The sequence below is a fragment of the Erithacus rubecula genome (assembly GCF_903797595.1).
Source record: "Erithacus rubecula genome assembly, chromosome: 1".
Lineage (NCBI taxonomy): Eukaryota > Metazoa > Chordata > Aves > Passeriformes > Muscicapidae > Erithacus > Erithacus rubecula.
The window spans coordinates 89,262,402-89,278,664 of NC_136658.1; the positions used below are offsets into that span (position 1 = coordinate 89,262,402).

The window sequence follows — 16,263 nt, forward strand, 5'->3', positions numbered from 1 at the left end:
TCTGTGCAGGACCAGATTGTTCACCTCTTCACATTTGCACTTGACTGCATTTTTGAGGTTTTAAACAGGATTATTTTACTGACTCTTATTTTGTAATCAGGCGAAAAAGTAAAACTTCCAAAACCACAAGCATCTTGCTTCAGAAGTTTTCAGGGCACACTTTGCATAAAGTTCACGACCATAGAGGTCAATGATCAGATTGAAATCAGAAACTTCTGTGTGTCTGAATGACCCCTTCCAAGTGCAAGTCCTCTTGGGTCATAACCTGTGAGTTTTATATTCCTCTATGTGTTTACATGTGTTTAAATTAGGAATTGTCTGAACTAGGTCCTGCAATTAGAAACAAGGAGCTGTGCTTTTATTAGAAGCCATAATGAGTTCTCAGAGTAGTCACTTGACCCTGACAAGGTGTGGGAAAGATTTTCTATGGTGGTTCCCACTTGTTTCTGATAATGAAGCAGGCTCTTCAAGACCAACTAATCTCAGTAAAGATGAGACACATTCTCATATCTATTAAGTAACCATTTATAATTCAGAAGAACATTTATGAAAGCAGCAGCATGTCTTTTGTCTTCTATATATAGGACAACAGTCAATGCTTAAATGAAGTACAAATTGTTGACAGTTTGAAATCCCATGTGGAAATGAGTTCATGGCTTCATCACCTGTTAGAGAGCTATCACAGCTCACTCATAGTTAGCAATCTCATTAACCTTGAAAGCTGAATGATTACAGAGATTTACCTTATCATATTGGAAAAGTGGTATCTTAGAATCACACAGTGGTTTGGTGTGGAAGATCAGCTAGTTCCAACCCCCCTGTCATGGGTAGGGACACCTTCCACTAGACAAAGGAGCACAAATACTCTATCCAACCTGACCTTGAACACTTCCAGGGATGGGGCATCCACAATATCTCTGAGAAAACTGTTTCAGTGTCTCAACAACCCTCACAGTAGATACCTTCCTAATATCTAATTTAAACCTGTCCTCTATCAGTTTAAAGCCATTACCCCTTGTCCTGTCACTAAAGCCTTTGTAAAAGTCCTTCTTCAGCTCTCCAATATCCCTTTTAGGTACTGGAAGGTGCTATAAGGTCACCCTGGAGCCTTCTCTTCTCCAGGCTGAACAACCCAGCCCTCCCAGCCTGTTTGCACAGGAGAGGAGCTCCAGCCATCTGACCATCTTCCTCTGGCCTTGCTCCAGCAGCTCCACGTCCTCCCTGTGCAGGGGACCCCAGAGCTGGATGCAGCCCTGCAGCTGGACACTCACAAGGGCATAGTAGAGGGGCAGGAGCACTTCATCCATCTGCTGCCCACACTGCTCTGGATGCAGCCCAGGACAGGGTTGGCTTTCTGGGCTGTCAGTGCACATTGCTGGGTCATATTGGGCTTCTTGTCAACCAGCATCCCCAGGTTCTCCTCCTCAGGGCTGCTCTCAGCTTATCTTCATGTGCCTTCATGTCAAGGCTGCAACAAAACAAAATAGATCTTGTAATAGCAGTGTCTGGATAAAAAATCTGACTCCTGGATCTTGGCAGTTTCAAGACCTTTTTTCTTAGGTCTTTTGTAACTTAAAGGTTCTATGATTCTAATATTCTTTGTCATAATTAAAGTCATTGTTTGTAACTTAAATGTATGGAAAAATGTATGAAAAAAAACACCAACAAGGAGAGAGATAAAATCAGTTGCTTCCTAATTTTCAACTGTCATGATCTTGTGGAATTGCTTCCTGTCCAGTGGTACCTTTGATATTTTCTCTGATTGTACCCAAACAGAGCTAAATCTTGCTTTATCTTCTTACAGAACTCTCACCCACCTATTATTTCCATGTATGAAAAGCAGAAGGAGACATAGGAAGTATTATTTCTCCAAATAACAGGATTTGGAGCTATCATGGACTGTACAGGGAAAGGAAACATTTCTAACAAGTGAAGACATGTAATGGATTAGAATTTGCAGTGCTTTTGTCAAGTTTGAATTGAGAATCCCAGTGTTCCTATAAGAGCTTTATTTGTAGTAACACCTAAAGATAACATGTTAGGCTTACAGCAAAAGAGACAGATGCACACACACATTCACAAAGAGTATCTCCATGCAATACCACACTTATGACAATAAAATTTGTTTCATGCCAAGTGCTGTGTGCCATAGATCACTGTCTCGGCACAGTACACACAAACTCCACCAGTCTATACTCAGTTCCTAGACATGGTCTTCCAAAACTGATCTTTTCTCTCTCTAGGGAGTGCTTTGAGTCTTGAAGCCCTGTCATGTCTCAGACTGTGGGCATGCTTTTCTCCACTGAGGGCTAAATGAGCATCTCTTACATTCCCACACTGTGGGAGAACCTTTGGCAGCTTTTCATTATAATTTTGAATTCTGGCCCAGCATTCTTATAAGCTCATTTGAGTTTGGTGCCATCCTTAGTTTTACCCAAATTCTTCTTCCATTCAAATAACAAATATTGGAAAAGAAGTGGGTCTTGGATAACTTAAGAAATGATCCAATGTAGTGTGTCTCCTTCCTGCCAGTTTGCCAATGATTACTTTCTTGGAGCTTAGTTTCAAGCCATCTCTTTATCTACTTTATTGTGAACCAAGGTTGCTGTTTATGAGAGCAGCCTACAATCTAACTGATGAGATTTTATTCAAGTAAGTGGACTTCATGTTCAATAACAACAACAAATTAGCTGGATCACCAGGTTCAAAGTGTATTACAACAGCATAAAGTCCACAGCTGTCAGCCACACAGTAGCTTTACTTCAGGGTTAACATTGAGGAAAATAGTATCTTTATTAATGAGCTGTACAATCAATGATTTGTGCATAATACACAGCAAATCCTGAATATGCAGCAAGATGAGGAGGTGTCAATGCTTTAGTAAATCTCTGGAGGACTGATGTTTCAGTGGATGCTGGCAGAAGGAATGGGCTGGCAGAATATTAATATTGCTCAAAAACAAGCTAAAATTTTAGAACCTGAGTGGAAAACCCCTATGTGACAGAACAGCTTGGGGGCTGATGGGACAGGAAGCAGCTTGCAGCAGCTTGCCCCAGGGGGGCAAGAAGATTTAATAGCCTGCCTTGGTAGTAAAGGAGAGATGTGGGCTGGTCACAAGTTATCAGTGATAGGTGAGAGGAAATGGCCTTAAGTTGTGCAGGGAGATTTAGACTCAAGGTATTTTTAAAAGACTTGTAGATGTGACATTTAAGGATATGATTTAATGATGGACTTGGCAGAGTTTGGTTTACTGCCAGACTTGATCTCAGAGGTCTTTTCCAACCTGAAAAAATCTATGATTCTCCTTTTCTGCTCTGAGTAGAGTGTCTCTTTCATGACAAGAAATTTGGAGTCAGAAGGAGTCAGGAATTGGAAGGCCAGAACAGCCAATATGGAAACCCAGTTTAGTCCTGCCCACCTCTCCAGGAACAAGTCACCTAAAGACAGATAGTTATATGAACTGAACAGGAACTGAATCCTCACTAGGATTTGGCCTTTTATTTCTATACAAATGGAATAGAAATAAATACTAGATAAAATACATTCCTTTTGTTTTGGTTTGGGTTTTTTTTGTATTGGAAGATCTTATTTGAATGTTTGGCAGGACCCTTGTACACACAGAGAAGTAAGTAAATCATCTGTGGGCCACAAAAATCAGTTAGGGTAAATTCCTGAATTTAGCTAAAGATCTTGGCAAAATCATAGACTTAAACTAGACCCACACTCCCCAGCTACAAATCAACCTCTCTGCTGAACAAATAATCCTTCTACAGAGTGCTATATCTTATCCAGAAAAGCAAGCACACTTGCACAAGGTAATTGATATAAATCATCCATCACTGTGCCTTTGACCAACCAAATAGAATGTGTTTCCCACCTCAGAGAAGCTGAGGTCTGGGTGTTTGTCTCCCCCAGGAGACAAAGATGCTCTCTTTCCAGGCTTCATGTCTGACTCAGGTAACTACTCATGCCTGGAGAGAACTCAGGGATTACACAGGACAGAAGATTAAGGCAGAAATAAATCTTTAAAATTTGAGAGCCACTTTTGGGACATTGTCTTGGTCATAGATATTATAGCAGCTACCATGTTACTCATGATAATTCTAAAGCTGAGGGAGCCCCAGTCCCAGCATGAACACAGAAGATATGTTTCAAATGCACTTATTTCCATATTGTTGTTTTCCCTTTTTTAACTGCTAAATTCATATTACAGTCATGGCAGCTAGGCTAGTAAAAGCTAGAAGTGAATAAGCACTTTCACTAATCATGTTAGTCAAGTATAAAATTAGATGACTAGAGGAGTAATTTCTATTCAAGTTATATTTAACTGCATTAATTGATTATGACTAGATTCATTAGACAATAATTGAAACCAAATCTATATGCAGGGTACTGGTCAGAACCATGAGGAAGGTCATTTTATCTGGAAATTTCCAAAGCATTTACCCAAATTTACCCATCCACTGAAAAATGTTTTCCTATCTTAGTCCAGTCAGATTAGACAACTCCTTGCCTGTCCATCTGATTAGTAAGGCTTTAACTACTCTTTTAGGGAAGGTTTGCACTAAAATCAACTACAGATGGTTTTAATTCAAACAAACCACATGGAGTTGTCTTCCTGAAAGGATATATAGTCAGGTCCCCTAGTTTTTGAAATAATTTCCTGACCACCAAGTTTTACTATGTTGTAAGACAGGGGAGCTATATCTGCATAAAAAATAAATTAATGGCTGTGTCTATTTCATTCCTACAATTTTCTAGCCTAGTGTTTTGGTCACATTTGGACAGTGAGAAATTTGCATTCCAGTATTAGTTTTTGGAAACACATTACTAGTTTATATTAAGTTTTAATTAGAGAGAGTCTGCAACACATTTCTGCCCTTTCTCTGTGAGTGTGTGACAGATCCAGGACCTCTCTTTCTGTACCCTAATGAGTATCAGGAGACAGGTGACTACATATCCAGGTAGACTGAGAGGGGGCTAAAGCCCACATAAAACAATGAAAGCACAAGCATTAGCTGTATATATATATATATGTACACAACTATCACATGAACATTGCTATGACAGCAATATACCTGTGCTTGTCAAGTTTTCCCTGTTGTGATACTTCAAAAGACCTCAGCAATTCTCCTGCATCTCAAAACAAATATCCATTAGTGTGGTCTCTTCAAAGAAGAGTGGATTTATGAAAATGTATGTTTGTGAATAGTTGAAATTATGTGCAAATTCAGACTGCATTGAACACATAATTTCTGCTAGAAAAGGTGAAAAACACATTGAAATACTGCAGTATTCTATTTCAGTATTTTAAAGCTTTTTTTCAATATAATCATAAAGGTTATGCTGCAATTTCATTTAACATTTTCTTTTTTATCATAAAATTATGACTGAGATTTAAGCTAAGTTGACAGAAAAGAAAATAGGAATGTGTTCAGAGGGGACTTTATTCACATATATGAGAACCCAACCGAGCTAATTAGGGTTGAAATAAATATGTCTAACTAATTCAAGATGAGGTTGTTTTGTTTACTGCAATAAATCCAAAATCCTCAAAAAGTCAGATCATGACTTGACTGAACTTGTACCTATGACACTTCACAGCAAAATGCACGATTTGACCAGATCCAGCATACATTCATGGGTGGGTAAAAAGGCCAAACCACAGTGGGGAGGACAGACAGTCTTTGCTAATGATCTAATTCTCACAGCCACAGTATAAGCCAGCACTGGGATTTATTTATTTCTTCTCAAAAGGAAAGTCCTGAGTATACAGAGAACAGCAAAACTGGAAGAAAAGCATTTTCTTCTATTTTGTTCAGCTATTGTCAAATAGTTATGCTCAGGTAGTGCTTTCTTTTTAAAAATTATATATTTAAAACACAAAGCCATGAAATGTTTAATACCATTCTGAAAAACTGATTTGTACAGAGTTAAGTTACATTTATTATTTAACAAGCGAATGGCAAAACTTACTTAAAGTTCCTCAGAGCATTTCAGATATTAGCAGGCTTTATAGAGATAAGAATAACAGGATTACTAGGGATGCCAATACTATACAGCAGAATTAAAAGCTACAATTAATATGGCTATTACTATCACTTTAGAACTATGCTACAATCTATTATGCTTTCTTAGCAAGTTAATGAAATTCTTTGTCCCACACACAAAGGATCTGCAGTATAATAAAGTTATTAATGAAAGTAATTAAACCTTTTAGAATAAAAAAAGATCACTGGCAAAATAAAAAGGTAAATGCAATTCACTTAACAATCATACTATTGTTTTGTAAACAATACAAATTTTAAAAAGGCTTTTCACTTCATGCTGTACACAGATCTTTTGAAAAATATCGGTGCATGTATTTCTCTGAACGTCTACATCAGTTTTTTAAAAAAAAAGTTTTGCTTAAAAACTGCAACAGGAACGTAACTACAGCAACTAAAAAACACCAAGTGCTATTTCAGGAGTAACAAGTAAGATATACAAGCTTTAAAAAATTTATCCTGCCAATAGATGTTGTTTTTCTTCTATTGTGGCTTAATATGGTTTTGTAATTCCCTTGGCTGTAAGACCAGTGACTTTTTAAGGTGTAAAATGTATCTGATTCCTCTTACCTTATGCTGAAGGACAGATTGATTTGTTAGGCGTTGCAGTTTTTTCACATATTAAAAATTAAGCAATAAGGCACAATGTGGAGGAGTGATTATCTGATGATAATCCCAGCATCCTGAAATTGCTTTATTGCAAATATAAACATATTTTAAATTTTTCACTGGATATTAAGGGCATTAGCATGCCCATAGAGTTTAATCTTCCCCTTCAGAATATTAAATTCATAAGGCTTTTTTTATTTCTAAGCTATTTTTTAATGTGCAAGACAGGACTTCATATACTGAAATACTGTAATTGGCTGGTGCATACTCCACTGGGGAGATTAATTTACAAGCACTGTACAGTTCTGCTAAAACTACTTCTCAAGCTTTCAAAATGTCAATAGTATATTTTCCCAGCCCTGTAAACACATTTTGATACACAATATAAACTTTAATGGTAGTTTTAAGACACCTCTGGGGGTATGGTTATTTAAGCAATAAGACACAGTGGGGTGTGAATTATGGTATAATAATTCCCTACTCACTGCATTGTTAGGCACAAGGCCAAAGGCCAAGAGACCAATGAACACACTAGGTGTGAATTATGACATCATAAGTCACACTCTAGAGTGTCTTACTGCTGTTAGAGAAATATTTAAAACATGTTTTAAAGCAAGTACTTTATTCCGACAGTACTGTACTTCAATGGAATATAATGAAAAATCTTTCCAAGTAAAAAGTTAGCCATTATGCAACCTGGAATTAAAAACAAAATTGAAACAAAACAAAACAAAAAAGTCTTCTAAGTTTGTCATATTGCACTGTGGTGACACACTTTAAAGAACAGCCCCAGAAAATACACATATTACTCAAGTTTGCAAAAAATAGCACAAAGGCCTTCTGCACAGGGGATTACAATCTGCTTTGCTCATTGTCTGTAAAATTAGAATCAGGGTCTACTGGCTTCTCCCATGTAACTGTGTTGATTAAATTGCTAGAAAATCTACATACCTTCCACACTTGTTCATACTGCTGTAATAGGGCACAATATGGACTTTGAACAAGTAGCAAAAAAGTTCCTTAAGACCTCATTTGAGCTCCTGCAGTTGAGTTCCTGAGCTCCTGAGGCTGCTCACAGTTCTAACACAACTTTTAGTAGTGACTGCAAGAAGGATAATGCATATTTATACTGTTTCCCATTTTAAACTCCATTTGACAAATACATTTTCTTCCCTCTGGGTACACCAGCATTCCAAGTGCAGCAATGACAACAGTGTCATCTGGAGATACACAAGCTCACCTTACAAACAGCTATGTGACTGGGAGCAAGCTCACTGCAGCAGCAGGGATTTTGGCATGATCTAAACTGGCTTCTCAGTCAGTTTTTACAGCTTGTCCTAAACTTCCAGGCTGCTGTGGATTGATTGCTACCAGTGGCTGAGCCAGCTAGTGAGCACTGGGGTTAGCAATATGAGAGTTTATGAGAGGGCTGTTTGCCAGCCCCTTTGGGGAGTGATAAGCCTCAGGGCATGTCTGCATATCTCAGTGCACTGGGGTGCTCTGCACTGCTGGGCTGGCTGGGGAGAGGTTGTGGATATGGATAGGGATGCTGTGCCATGCTGGGATAACAACCTGCATCCTGGAAGCAAAATAGCTGCAAGGTCAGGTTAATTAGCTCTCCTGCATCCAGTTCTGGAGCTGGTTCATTTTGCACTCACAGAGGGATCTCTGTGTGTCCTTGGTTATCTAACAAAAAACCACAAACCTCAGTTCTTCCAGGCCTCATTCTGACAGACTTGTGTAGCAGGTGAGAGTTGTTTTCTGCATAACCTCACTCACAAGGGTCACCTGCCCCTCCTGGATAAAGTCATTATCTGTGGCCATTTACATCAGTCAAAGGTAAGATTTGGAGTCTAGATTCCTCATTCTTCATGAAATAGAAATGGATAATCTTACATAGAGGACTTCTGTGAAGGTAACAGTGGCAACAAGGTAAAATTCTGACCTAACTTGGTGTGTCCCATTCCTTGTATACCCAAAATGTCTGTTTTAATCTCCAGCAAGAGAAGGTGCTTAATTTTGCCTACAGCTTGATGATACTCGTGGGAACAATTTGAGTTTTGCTGCTTCCCTGTATAAACAAACAAACAAGTATGTGATTGCTTTTTGCTATTCAGCCTGCTTGAAACTTCTGCCAAACATGATGGAAATGCCTACACCTCTATGGATTTTTTCCTTTTCCAACAACTTCCAACCAAGAGTGAGCACACCATTCTAGACCCAGCTTGTATTTGAAAATATTTGTTTTATATCCATTTGCAAAACTGGAAACACTCTCTCCTGGACCTCAATAAAAGTGGGACAAACAACCAAGTAAATGGTTTCACACTGGCTCTGCATTCTCTAAGAATTTAAAATAAGTAGCCCCGGAAAAGTTACTTTAAATATGTATAAACTACACCTTTTAGTGGCAAGGCAGTATTTCAAAGACTTCTGGGCAATAACTAGCAAGTTCCCAGCAGCATGTTTTTCATAAATTAACATTACTGCTCAGAATTCCTCTGCACTAACTAGAATGCTGCAATTTCTGAAACCATTTCATTACATGAAATTTGAGGTATAAATGCATCACTGTGCTACCATAATAAGGACATAATACTTTGATATACCCATCTCTGCAAAGCCTTCTGGCTTGTAACAGTAAATCACAGACCTATTTTCATACCTCATTACCATTATGTATCTTTCCAGTGACACCTGACCTTATGCATAATCAGGTATGAATTTCAAACCACACTTATAATCTAAATGAATGCCTCATTATTTTACATAACCCAGAATGAAATAAGATTTGAGATGTAATGTCAAAATTTACAGTTCACACATTCAGAAATGCAGGTCCATGAAAAAGAAGTAATGGTCTCTAATTCACTGTGAACAGCACCAAATCACTCCTGCACATAGGAGCTTTGTAAGAATTTCAGGATTGGATTTTAGAAAGGATATTGCCAGTTCTGAAAATAATAATACAGTGTTGAAACTGTTTGGTATGTTGTTAAAGATAATCTATGAAAGAAAAATGCAAGTACTAAATTTATTACCTGTATTTTGGAGAAAGAACAACAGCACCAATTGCATGAAGTTATAAAACACCAGAAATAAACATGTAAATAATCTCCATAGAACACAGACATCTACAAAGAAATATATATATATGTATACATGTAATATAATAAACCCATTCATTAGGGAACAAGAAACATATTTTTGTACTGTATAAAACAGCTGTACAGTGTGCACACAGACTTCTGATCTCTCCAAAATGTCTGTCAGTCACTTCTTCCCATTATCATTTGCTTAACATAGTTTTTTCATTGTCCATGGGAGAACTCTAAGTGACTGTTTTGTATTTGAAACTAAGCACTTAGTGTACTTAGTTTTCTTAGTGCAGTTTGTCTCCACATATATATACACATGCATACATATATATTCTTGCTGGTGCACACATATATGTATACATGTATATATATGAGAAGAACAAACACACACATGTACACACACACACGTGACAGATCTAAACAGCTCCTCCATCCTGTGCTATTCAATTAGTGCTTGTAAAAACCCCTGCACACTTTGTGAAGGGAAGAAAACTTGCTGATTGTGCAGATTGAAGCCATTAGATGGTTCCATTCCTAACAGTCTGCAAACACACATCTGAATCATATGGTGGTGTCCCATATGCCTGAAGAGAGTCTGTTGCAGGAGGTGTCTTCTACCTTCTTCAGCAGAGTTGGCTTCTTACAAGGGGGTGGAGGTGGGGCTGAGATTCTTTGCTCAGTATTGTGCAATATTTGCTGCCAGTCTTCTCTCTCTTCACAAAGCTTTCTCCTCCAGTCTAGAAGCTCTTGTAGAGCCACACTCTCATTCTCAGAAAGTCTAAGCTGATGAATAACCTGTGAGAAGAAAATAATAATAACAATAATAATAAAGGTGCATAAAAAATGGATCAAATAAGCTTGATAATAATGGGAAGCAAATTTGTCCTCCAAAAAGGCTTTAAACTCTACACTGAAAATAAAGAACATTAGTGATTTAGAATTGCCTTATTGCAATCTCATCTCTGAAAGTCAGAGTCTGAAGTCACAGTGTCTGAAGTTGTATGAAATAACTTCCAAACTGAAACAAACAGAAAAAACTCCCCTGTGTCATCAAAGGGTATGTGACAACAATTCCCTAAAACACACAAAGCAGACTGCCTACAGCTTCTGCAGGAGTTGTAAAGTTTTTCCTCTAAATGTAAATACCCAAATAGCCATAACCAAGAAAGCATAATCTTTGTTGCATATTAGAATCAGTAAAGCTGTTTTTCAGAGACAGCTGTTATCCTCAGCACCCTGTTCTCCTCCAGGGAAACTTAAACTGTAGTTTTAGTTGGTCTGAATCGACTTAATTCATTCTGAAGTAGCTAAAATTCTGTACTAGATTCATAATCCACCTAGAAAAAACTGTTTCTTTCTATTTAACTCTTCTATTGCAGTGATTATTTATTTTGTTCAAGTCAGTTTGAAGTCCTCAGGGCAGCACAAGTCTACAAAACAATGAAGTCCATCTCACCATCCTTTAGGACTTATTTGACACCTATATATTACAGCAGTCCCTAGAGCAAATACTGAGGTCTGTTGGCTTGGGAACATTCTGAAGCAGGAGAAGCTTAATTAAAAAATATGAAACAAGCCCATCATAACATCTAATAGCCCACAACCCTTATCTTGTTACCTTCTTTTTGAAGAAGCCCACAGGAGCACCTCTAAGAGGCACCTATGGCATGACCAAAATGCCCACATTTCACCTCACACAATGGCCTCACATTAAGGTTGCATTTCTACTTGTCAGGAGGGACAGCTGCATGTTAGTTATGAGAAAGAAAATGATGTGCAGTGCTCATGAGACACCCCACACATGATTAGCTCCAGTTACAAGGAAATCTGAGTGACATGAAGGGCATTTTTGTCACTGACAGACAATGGGATTCCTGGGCAGAAGAACTACCTATGGGCTATTCCTGTGGTCCCTGCTCTTCCTTCATGGAATAGCAAGTGCTGGGTGCAGAGGCTCACCAGGCTTTACACTGCATTAACCTATAAAACATCTTAATAATAAGGTATAATAAAGTACAGTTTAAAGATCTGCATTTTTTTAAAGAAGAAAAATGAAAATGTTTGAAAGACTTCATTAAAGTGTATCTCAATTGCATATCACCATAAAATTAAAAACCTCTTTGCTTTTATATTTACACAAAATGCAACAGGGCATCTCAGCAACTCAGATGGAAATGAAATGTTTCATATATATTGCTAGAGGGATATCAGGGAAAAATATACTACCTTTTCCTTTTTTCAGTGGTTTATAGAAGATTAGAAGACAAAAGTTTGCAGTTAGAAACAACTTATCAAGAAAGACAGATCAGGTGGCTTTATCCTAAAGAAGAGCTGGATAGTTTGTGAGTCACCACAGCTTACCCACTGCTGGCCAGTTTCTGTAGTTTCTTGTGGGTTTAAATTATGAACATAATCCATTCTAAGAAGCATATCAATTGGAATGCAGTCTGCCCAATTTGGTAACCTTAGTTGTACCTAAATTTTAGACATTTCATGAAACTGCACTAGGCATGCTTCTCAGAGAGGTTCTGGAAGACACAAGAACCAAGCTTTGTTAGACTGTCATCCCAAGAGTTTCCCATTAAAGAGTTTTACAGATAATTAATCAATGACATGCGTGAACACAGGAGGATAAATATAGTTATTAAAAAGTAGGTATTTTGAAACTGTGTATTTGGATGTGCTCTGGTGACAAAGGTTTCATAGCATGACTAATGAGGTCTGGAAGAATTTTCAGACTGAGAGATGGACAGAGTATTTGAAAAGAGACAGTGATAGTGCCATTCCAAGGAACATAAAGGCACATAGGTGCAGATGTGAGTACATTTTGCCTGGGCATGGAATTGACAAATGCATCCTGTTTTTAGCTTATAGGCACTGAAGATATTTTATTATACTGGCTCTGTTTATGCAAGCTGTAAATTAATATTAGGTCATGAGTTAGAGCTCATTTTCCAGTGTATAGTGGACAAAAGTTGGTCCATTCACAAATAAGTGTACATACTTTATTGTATTTTCTAAAACAGGGATGGAAAAATACCTCAAACATTTATTCAGTTTGAAACTGATCTGGTAAATAAACTGGAATACAGCCTGCATTAAGGACCTGAGATGAAACTGCAGTCAAAATGAAATGGGGAAAAATGCATAAGAATGTGGCAGAGCTCTAAATGAACCAATTAATTTAATTAGATCTATTTGAATAACATGGTATCTTTTCTCTTTTCCATTTATGATTAGACCTGTGACGAGCTAAAGATCTATTATACATATTCATTATGGAAAAGGTTGGCTGAATAATTTTACATGAAGCACAACGTAAAACTGTAAATTGTGTTTCTTCATTGTTGTTCTATATCCTGAGCAGGTCTTTTGTGAAGGGTGAATGATGTGTGTAGGAATTAAATACTTTAAGACGACTCATCTTTTAAATGGACACTAAACAAACAACTTCCACCAACTCTATCAGCAACAACTGTAGACCAGGATTTTCGTAGTCAAAGTCAGTGGCCAATCAGACATGGTAAACACAGCATTTGGGCTAGACTCACAAAACATACAGTTTTGATAAATGCTTGGCATTTATCAGCTCTGCCATTGGGTGGAAACACCATCCCTATGTTTACTATCAAGGGCTCTTTATGAGCAAACAAGGAAAGCTGAAATGTCAAAGTCACACACAAAAGAAGAACTTGTGGAGTTACCATAGCTATTAACTGGAAACTGCAATGGATTCAAGGATTTAAACCAGATCCATATTTTCCACTGCAAAATATGGCAAGATGGACCAATGACTCAGTTCCATCACAACATGCATGGAAGGACTTTCATAATTCTCTAGAAGTTAGAGCTTATTGGGAAATTAGAAGATGTGGACTCAGCTTCTCTGTGTTGGTCCTAGCTGAGATGAAAATCAATTTCCTCTTTACACTGAGAGATAGAAATGGGTTGATAACACTGCAGCTGCTGTTGAGCAGAGCTGGCACAGCCTCAGCTCTGTCTCTCCAACATTAACATTACCACCAGAACACTAGTCAAGGAGTGGGCAATATTTTGGGAGGGGACACAACTAGGCCAGCCTACCCAAAATGACCAAAGGGATATTCCATACCACACGAGATCTGCACACCTATAGGAAAAAGGAGGGGGAAGGGGGGACATTCCTTATTTATAAAGTTTGTCTTCCAGAATGACTTCCATATATGCTGAAGCCCCACTTCCCAGTAAGTGGCCAGACATTGCTTGCTGATCAGAAGTAGAGAATAAAATGTCTTCCTTTCCTTTCCTTTCCTTTCCTTTCCTTTCCTTTCCTTTCCTTTCCTTTCCTTTCCTTTCCTTTCCTTTCCTTTCCTTTTCTTTCCTTTCCTTTCCTTTCCTTTCCTTTCCTTTTCTTTCTTTTCCTTTCTTTTCCTTTCCTTTCCTTTTCCTTTCCTTTTTTCCTTTCCTTTCCTTTCCTTTCCCTCCTTTCCTTTCCTTTCCTTTTCCTTTTTTTTCCTTCCTTTTCCTTTCCTTTCCTTTCCTTTCCTTTTTTTTCCTTCCTTTCCTTCTTTCCTTTCTTTCCTTTCCTTTCCTGTCCTTTCCTTTTTTCCTTTCCTTTCCTTTTCCTTTCCTTTGTTTTCCATTTCCTTTCCTTTCCTTTTCCTTTCCTTTCCCTCCCCTCCCCTCCCCTCCCCTCCCTCCCCTCCCCCCCCTCCCCTCCCCTCCCCTCCCCATCCCATCCCATCCCATCCCCTCCCCTCCCCTCCCCTCCCCTCCCCCCCCCTCCCCTCCCCTCCCCTCCCCTCCCATCCCATCCCTTCCCTTCCCTTCCCTTCCCTTCCCTTCCCTTCCCTTCCCTTCCCTTCCCTTCCCTTCCCTTCCCTTCCCTTCCCTTCCCTTCCCTCCCTTCCCTTGCCCTTCCCTTCCTTCCCTTTCCCTCCGTCCCTTCCCTTCCCTTCCCTTCCCTTCCTTCCTTCCCTTGCCGTTCCCTTCCCTTCCCTTCCCTTCCCTTCCCTTCCCTTCCCTTCCCTTCCCTTCCCTTCCCTTCCCTTCCCTTCCCTTCCCTTCCCTTCCCGTTCCTTCTTGTGTGTGCACAACCTCCACGTTTGCTTTAGTAAACTACATTTATCTTGACCCATGAATTTTTTCCTTCTTGTTTTTTCTCCCTTTCCTGTTGCAGGGGGGAATGACAGCACAGCTTGGTGGGCACTTGGTGTCCAGCCAGGGCCAACCCACCACAGTTCTTTCAAATTAAGGAAGAGACCAAGTTCCCACATGCTGAGAGGGCACTGCAACTACAAGGGGTGGGACTGGCTCCTGTGCTTTGTGCTGTCAGATTACTGTGCTAAAGGAAATCCTTCAGAGGGAGTCCCTTGTGGCTTTCATGCACAAAAAACCCCACAGAGACAGAGCACTTTGGTTCTATGCCGGCAGTCATGAAAGGCTTAGAGCAAAATTTTGCCTACACACATTTGAGTATTGCATAGTTATTGGAAAATAAGGTTCTGAACTGCCTTCTGGACTTAGGCTTGTACATTCTATCTAGATTTCACTTTACAGCCTAAAGCAGTCATACTAGATTTAAACTTTGTCTTAGAACCAAGATGAGTTGCTATAAGGTAAGTCAATAAATTATTTTAATTACAATCTATTTCATATGCAAGTTAAAAATACAGCAAGTTTTTAATTATAGAATGCAAAAGGTTTCATATTTTAAATAATTTATGACAAAAGTATGCCAGATAAAATGATTAACAGGCACTTTTAAAATTAACTTTGAGTTATTTAGAGATTTGGCTCTAGAATTTCAAGAAATTCATTCTGCATTAAAAGATCAAACACTGTGATTTTACAGAGGATATTTTGTAACATTCAGAAGAAAAGAACTTACATTCTCTATTTGCATGCCAAATGCAAGTGTCTTAATTATCAACCTATGACAAAAGGGCTCATTACACAGTCTAACAAACAAATTTATTATTAGTAGATTCTTTTCATTATTACACCTCAGTTTGCTCCCTCACTGGCCAAATGTGGGGGTTTACCTTTTAAAAAATGAGTATGCTACTCTAGTAACTTTTTCATTTGTGAGTGCATTGTTTTTCACTATTATTCACCAGAAATGAAGTAATGAAGTATTTAATTACATATGATAATTTCATATTATTTAAAACATACAAATAATTTTCTTTGCAAAAATGTAGCACTTCAGGTTTTATTACAGTTTTTTTTTTTAGTTGTTTCTTAAAGTTTTACTAAGATTCCTGCTTATAGACATATAAGCACAACAGAAAATCACAGAGCAATTTAAGGACATGCAAAGCATATAAACCTGTGTTCCTGAGAAATTTGCATTTTGTGGCTAGTTAGTAGTTTCTATCTGGAGAAATAATGCCAGTTGTTTTCTTCAATAGATTTATCAGTGCTAGTACTTTAAAGTAACTGTCAGTAAATGCTCAAAGTTAATTATTATATCATTAATTTTTCTTTTCCATTAGTGAAGTTGAGGTCCCATAATGGAATCCATGGGA

General features: G+C 38.3%; 1 protein-coding gene across 1 annotated transcript in view; it reads right to left on the reverse strand.

Moving 5' to 3' along the window:
* Nucleotides 1-5,835: 5,835 nt before the first annotated feature.
* MYO16 (myosin XVI) overlaps nucleotides 5,836-16,263 on the reverse strand; it is a 353,826-nt gene continuing 343,398 nt past the window's right edge. The window contains exon 35 of the mRNA XM_079322616.1: nucleotides 5,836-10,549. Within this exon, the coding sequence (XP_079178742.1) occupies nucleotides 10,316-10,549 (234 nt within the window). The 3' untranslated portion in view covers nucleotides 5,836-10,315. The remainder of the gene's footprint in view (nucleotides 10,550-16,263) is intronic.